Genomic DNA, 7,405 nt, shown 5'->3' with positions numbered 1-7,405 from the left:
ATTTCTAGGGCAGTGAGCTTCTCAGCTGTAAGGGGCCACTGGTCCACCCAGACCGGGTCCGGATTTATCCAGGTCAAACGGGGGGCGATGCTCAAGGCAGTGGCCCCGACCCATTTCCCGGAGGGGGGTCCGAGGTTGTTAAATACATGCCCATCTGAGAAAGAAGGTCCCTGCCCCACAGGGCATAGGGGAGATCTGGCAAACACAAAGGTGTAAAGAAACCCTCCAGGTCTTCCATGGCCCATGGCAGGGGGCGGGCAGCCTGCTTGGCTCTTTTGCTCCCGCCTACTCCTCTGACATCTAGAGTGGGGAGAGTCAGGGGCCAGTTCTTGTGCCATTGGGCGGCGTTAATAACCGAGCAATCCGCACCCGTGTCAACCAGACCGAGGACGGGGACACCAGAAACCAGAACGACCATAGAGGGGCGGGTCGAGGAAATGCAATGCGTCCAATTTAGGCTGGGGTGGGTCTCGCTTCCTTTGTCAACTAGGGGTAAAGCCTTGCCAAGCAGCTGGCCACTATGCAAGGGGGTGGGAAAATCATGGGGATTAAGCAAAATCACAGGATCCTTGGAAGACTCAACAATCTGCGTAGGGGTTATAAAATCGACCAGGCCCTCCACTCCAATAACTAGTGCGGGATAGAAGGGACAAGAGGCAGGGACAGGTGTTCGCCCCCCCGGAGGGAGGTGGAAGGGCTGATTTGGGGGGGGTCCCAAGAGGAGGGGCCATCAGAACCCGGGAGGTCGGGCCGCCTGAGGGGGCTGCGGAGGGGGAACGGCGGTCGTCCCCCTCCACCCCCCCGTTTCCCTGTGTGGCAGCCATGGAATCCGGGGCATCCCCAGGGGGGGTGCTTGAGGGCCTTAAAGGCGAGGACGCCGGATTTTTGAGGCGGCAATACTTAGCCACGTGACCTGGCCTTCCACATGCGAAACACTTGGGGGAGCTCTTGCGAGGAACGGCGTGGCATTGAGCCTTGAAATGGCCGCTCTGGCCACACCCAAAACAAACTTTACCGGCCGCACGGGCGGGGGCAGAAGAAAGCCGTTGGACGGCTGCCAGGATGTTACTGTCTCTCTCAGCACTGGCCAAAACCAGCTTTTCTAGGGCTTGGACCAGTGCGTTATCTCTGGAGGCGGCTGCTGCAGCCGACTGTGTTAAGGGGTCGTCTGGAGGCAGGTCCATAAGCTTATCCACTATGTCAGAAAGAGGGGCATCGGAGGGCAGTGCGTTAACGGCAGCCGCCTCCCGAGAGCGGAGGCCCTCCTTCACCAGTTGTCTAATCAACGGTTCCATGGCTCTGCCCTCCCCGATGGATCGATGGACAGTCTCCTGGACCTCATTAACAAAGGAGAGAGGGGACTGGCCGGGCCTCTGTTTCAACCCTACCAGCTTGGTCCCAGACCCCTGGCCCCTAACCGAGGCTTTCTCCCAAGCCCTCATATGGGCCTCCTGGACATCGTCCAGGTCGGCATGTCCATAGGCTAGTTGGACTGCCGGGTTAGCAAAGTGCCCCATCCCGCAAATCAAGTCCTCCATATCTTGTGGGGCCCTCTGAAGTCTGAGCGGGGCAATTCGCCGGGCCTCTCTCCGAAGCTGCGCCTGGTAGGCTAGGTATGTGGATGGTTCCAGACAAGCCACCGCCAGCCCGTCGAAATCAGCGGGCGTCCAGGGGTGGGCAGCAACTAAATTGGCAAGCAGCTTCTTGACATAGGGAGAGGCTGGGCCATATGTGGTCACAGCTTCTTTAAAGTCTTTCAGGGCCTTATATTGGATGGGGGCATGAGTGCGACCTCCCGTCAAGGGATCAGTCAAAATCGGGAACATGTCCCAGGAGTCAAAGTCAACCTCCGCCCCCGCCTCTGCGGCCAGACGGAGGCTCCGCCTCAAAAGTCCTTCCCCCGCACTCGGAGGGACCGCCCCTTGAGGGCAGTAAGAGGGGGGTGTCGTGACTTCCGGGAGGGGCCCTCCATGGTTCCGTGAAGGAGGCGGAAGAGGGCCCCACCCTTCAACATGCGGCGTCTCCAGGGGCGCCATCTTAGAGGAGCACGGGACTGGAGGGAGGGGGGATCTCCACCCTTCATCTTCCCGATCGTCGGCCACCCTTGGGTGGACCCCCTTACCTGGATTCTGAGCCCTCTCTCTCCTCCTTCTGGTTTCTCGGGGGAACCTTGCTGTCTCTTCTTCCTCTGACTCGCTCAACACCGGGGCTGATTCTCGGGCAACCTTTTCCAGGTCCCCCCACGGGTATTTAGGGCGATAGTTCCTGTTCCCGTCCTTAGATTCCTCATGGCCCCCGGACCTCTCTGAGTCTGACCCCGCTAGAGACGCACGGCACTGGGTGCTAACTGAGCACGGCAGGGGGGGCGGGTCTGGGGCGGTCACCGCTGCCGCCACGATTTTGAAGACCCTGAAGTCTTCGGGTGACAAAAACCCCGGGCACGTCTGATTATAAGACGCCATCTGTTGACCTACAGCCTGCCACTTATGCGGCTGTAAGCCCGAGGGTTTCACCCAGGGGCAGATCACCAGAACCTTCTCAATAAACTGCCTGCAAGTCTTTATAGGGAGTTTAGCGCCCCGCTGTGCGCACAGCTTATAAAGCTGGGCGGTCAAGACCCCCTTCTCCTCCGCTCGAAACACAGGGATACTAAGCCCTGAACCCATACTGTCCTCTTCCCGAGAATCCTTTTCTCGAGGCTGTCTGGTGGCTAACACAGACCAGCTGCAGTTAGCAGACCGTCCGCCGGCTAGGTGGGATGTCCTCCCCGGGCCCAAGTGCTCAGGTCCCTGTCAGGTCCCTGTTCGGGCGCCAGAATGCCGGGGTCCCTCTGCCCCTGGAATCCTCACCTGCCCTATGGTCCTCTACTTACCCATATCCGGGTCTTCGGTCGTCACCGGCCCCTTGAGGGGAACAATCACCAGACAGAGAGCAGAGGGAGTTTTTGGGGGGTGTTTATTCTCCACTGATTACATCGCGGCTCGCGTCTCTCCTCTACTTCCGCCCTAGGGCCTTTATAGCCCTTCCCGACCCTTCTCGCCCAATCATCAGTCCCAACAGCATTTATCACCATATATGGGCTCCTGGTTATACTAGTCTTCTTCTCCGCCCCTGGGGCAGGGCAGGGTCCCTTTACACATTACACATGTGGATCTTCTTAAGGTCCCCAAAGGGAAGCAGTGGGCAGCAGAAGGTCATCCCAGCCCAACTCCCTGGCCATACTTGGAAGTCCTGTTATCCCCAGAGCCATATTGAGGGGCATCCCGCATGGACCTTCCTAAGGGCCTCCAAGAGAGCAGTAGATATGGAATCTCATCCTGGCTACCTGCCTCATCCTTCCTGGGAAGTCCTGTGATCCCCAAAAGCATGCTTCTCACATGTGTGACATAGAAGGTACAGGAGAAAGCACACTAAGTCTGAAATTAGCGAACTGTGATTCAAATCCTGTTCTTGACATTTACTACTCTTGGTACCTTGAGCACATATATCACTTTTACTGAGTATCATTTAAAATAAAGGGGTTGGATGAGATAATCTCCAAAGTATCTTCCATATTTATATCTATAATCCTATAATATATTGCTATTGTGTGCTTAAAATAATCTTTATTGATAATCGAAAAAGTTTGGAAACTTCTATTATAGACTAGAGTTCCAGCATAACACTGAGGTTACCTGTCTATTGTACTCTCACTACACAAGAGACAAACAACAGTTGCATAATGTGAGTGCTATATTGCTATCCTTAAGATATTAAAAGAACCATAAAAATATTTTGTTCTGCTTTTCCAGAGTCCTGAACATGAACAAGTCCTGTACATCTAGAAAATTATACACCATTACCCTTCTGTTGAATAGTAGTTTCTTGATCTCTATTGGTAGCTCTGCCATACCCCTACTTTCTTATAACTGGTATTAATGAAGACCTGGGCACAATCTCTACTTTGTCCAATCAATTAAAGTCAATTCTATGGCAAAAAAAATGGAAAAATAAAACATTCCAAAGATTTAATAGATATGTACTGTTGACTGGAAGGGAAAAGGTATATCAAAATAAATATGTTATGCCTATTAGAATTAAAAACAAGAACAACACATACCCTACAAACAGTGGGTCAGCAATGGCATGTTCATAAATGAAAACCTTTATCTAGCAACTTGAATATCTGGAGAAAACATTCTAAAATTTATTAAATATGTTGTCAAGTCACTTTTTTAAAAGATAAATTAATTCCAAGGGGGTAGAGAACACATGACTCAGGGTCCTTTTCTGTGTGTCTGGAGGGAAGAGGAATTAGGAGGCACTGACCCATAGAGGAGAGCAAGAAACTAGGGGGCATTTTGAGTCTACTGCTAGGTTAAGAGGAGCTGACAGGGCTAGGTTTGGGAGGAGCTCACCTTAGATGGGAGAGACAAAGAGAATCATCTGATAGTTTTCTTTTTAAAGTAATTTCTTCTTCTAACAGGTGCTAAACTCAGTTTCTTTCTACTGCTGGGGGAAAGTGAAGTCATTGCTGTCTAAATTTTGTTGCCCTGGTGCAAAGCCCTGAGTACCCTACCTGAGTTAAAACTGATGAAGACAGCATTCTTGTTATAGCTCTAGCAACTCAACTCCCAGAGCTTTGTTTGTTCCTACCTTCCCAAGGCTGCTTAGACCTCTAGATATATAGTGGTTTAGAGATTATAAACTAAGTAAGTCCAGCATCAGCTAAGTTTTGAAATGCCTTCAGACTCTTTTCATCACTTCACTGTCTTGTTCAAAAAACCACCACATATTTTTAGGATACTCAACAGAGTTTGGGACTTCAAATTAAAAGAGACAATGAAAGGCAGTCTGTGGTGAAAAAAAGCAGCCATGGTAGAGGGGAGGGCAGAGGAGATATATGGCTTGATTTGGGATGAGGGAACATATGCAGACAGCAACTTGTGAAAAAGCAACAAAATTCATGAAAAATTGATTCCACAGCTCCCAGAAGGGAGTCTGAGAAGTCTTTGTTGCACAAAATTACATTCCATTCACAAGGCATCAGTAATTTACATAAGCTGGGAAACCAGTACAAACATACCTATACAACTTTGGGTCCCTAAAAAGATAGAAGATAGAGAAAAGAAATCTTAAAAAAATAAAAGCAATAAATCACAAGTGAAGAGCACCAACATGTTTACATTGACATGCTCACAGAACTGAAACCTGTTTCAGGAATTTAAAATTTTTTTCAAGCCTAAATGGTTTTATAAATGAAATTGAAGAAGAAGGAAATACTTCAATATTTCCCTTGAAACCTACCTTTGTTGCTTTATTCTCAAAAGTAATAGAGTCCAAGCAGAGAGCAAGCTCTGGGAGTTCCTGATGACTTGCAAAGTCAAGTGTGGTGATATTAAGAGGATCAGTCTAATGAAGACTGAGAAGTTTCATAACTCAAGAACTACCAGGGGATAAGCGTTTGGTTTTCTTGGGTCTTGTTTTCTTAATTTTTAGTTATAACTAGACATAAAGATTGTCTACTAAGGGATGGTGTGTTGTTGTCCTAAGGGATCACCTGAATAGATGGAAACAAGGGTCCTGGAAATATGTAAAACAGCACAAGGAAGCAAAGTAAATTTACCTGATTCTATGCTGCTAAATTTATTTATGACATGGGGCATATGTCTTCTGTGCATCTCATAGTGTCTCATATATATATATTTTTAACTCTAACACAGAAATGTGGTTTGTCATTCCTTATCAATGAGAGGATGGAAGAGACTATGAAGTAGTTGTGGGGAGTATCAGGAAATCAGTATTACTGAGTTCAGGGATTTCTTGGTATGTGTGACACACTTTAAAGTTTAATGTGCATTATTAGCATTTTCTCCATCACTTTCTTAAGTCTAGACAATCAACAAAACAATAAATCAAGTTCTGATTTGTTGTAGTTAACAGATTTCTAGGGGTCAATGCTCACACTGAAAATTTAACAATCAGCTTTCCTGAATGGTTCTAGATGGCTCCAACAAACCTCTGTCTTGGTTTTAGTCCCAACTCTGTATTAGTTACCCTTGTTACCATAGACATGGCAAAACAATAAGGTAGATAAACCAACTTTACAAATGAGAGTAGCAATAGCCATTACAAGTTGTTGGAGTCCTTTCAGGAAAACCAGAACATATTGTAAGAGGAGCTTCTAGCAGACCAAGCAAAATCAATATAATACTGTTATATTAATAACAAATTATTAATCTGTGATTTGCCTCTTTCCTTTTATTTCTGTTAAAATTCAACTTCTGTAAAATTTCATCAGTATCTGAAGGGCATGACTGACTAATGAGATTGCTCCTAACCCTCAAAGCACCTGCCACCCAATTGTGAGACCTAATTTCTTTCCAGAATATAAACAGAATCCAATCTGGGTGAGCCTTTGCATGGAGAAGGAAGTGTCTTTGGGCCCTTCCAATCAGAGTTTAGGGCAACTCAGCTCATGAAGAAGAAAACTAGCTAGAGAGGTCCATATGTAGATAGCTTTATTTGTCCAGAAGTCTTGAGGCTGCTGAGTCTCATGATCAAGCCATGTTCTCAGCAGGAGGAGCGAAAGACTTTTAACCTGCCTCCTCATTAAACATCTACCAATCAGAGTTGATTTTTATTTGTTGGGTGACTTCCCTTTAAGAAGGAATTTAAGGTGTCTCCCTTGGCATCTTTAGTTACCAAGACAAACCACTGACCCTCAAGATAGTGCTCACCAGCTAGCTTAATTAATAAATTTATTATTAATTACCCAGAAACTCTGTCTCTCAGGGTTTTCATTCACTTCAAGACTTAAAACTAGACATATCCAATAAAAGTGCCTGAGGTGACCTGGAGCCTATGGAGGCATTTGGAGAGGACAAGAACCTTCTAATTTAATTTTTTGTGTATATCACGCAGCTAGTGTCTCTCAAATTCCCATGTGCACTGCCAAGCTGGGTCCCTAGAGCACAGCTAGCTATGTTTTCCCTTGGGGTTCTAGAGATAGCTCTGAGGGATTGAGAGTGTTTTTATAATGCTATTGATCATGATCCCCCACTGGTATGCTTCGCCTTTGATTACTAGAGTCAACCAGATACTATATATATTGAGTGTTGGAGTTTGAGTCAGGAAGACTGGAGTTCAAATCTGGCCTTGTTCACTTACGAGCTGTGTAGCTCTGGGCATGTCACTTTTGAGTTCTAGGTCAAAGAGAAATAGGTGGCATTGCATTGATATGGTCACAAAGTATTCAGGGGACGGTGACAGACCCAAAGGTCAGGTCCATGGATGGGGAGTAAGGAAGAAAAATGAAAACATAAAAAAGTATAGCTTCCCAGAACAACAACTTCCATATTTAATAATGCTGTCAGAAGCATTGAAACAAAATTTAACCACAAGAAGCAAGAAGGCAGCAACTGTT

General features: G+C 47.1%; 1 protein-coding gene across 1 annotated transcript; it reads right to left on the bottom strand.

Moving 5' to 3' along the window:
* Nucleotides 1-578: 578 nt before the first annotated feature.
* On the bottom strand, nt 579-2,666 carry LOC138151742 (endogenous retrovirus group K member 8 Gag polyprotein-like). Its single transcript, XM_069075354.1, has one exon. It carries the CDS (start codon nt 2,664-2,666, stop codon nt 579-581), a length of 2,088 nt encoding a protein of 695 aa, XP_068931455.1.
* Nucleotides 2,667-7,405: the final 4,739 nt, after the last annotated feature.

This window comes from Petaurus breviceps, unplaced genomic scaffold (genome assembly GCF_028583685.1).
Source record: "Petaurus breviceps papuanus isolate PSGF00001 unplaced genomic scaffold, PetGlider_PUasm1.0 90919, whole genome shotgun sequence".
Lineage (NCBI taxonomy): Eukaryota > Metazoa > Chordata > Mammalia > Diprotodontia > Petauridae > Petaurus > Petaurus breviceps.
This window is presented reverse-complemented; position numbering and strand designations above follow the sequence as displayed.

Excerpts from the sequence above, each read along its gene's own strand:
- LOC138151742 (XM_069075354.1), bottom strand. The coding sequence starts at position 2,666 with ATGGGTTCAGGGCTTAGTATCCCTGTGTTTCGAGCGGAGGAGAAGGGG.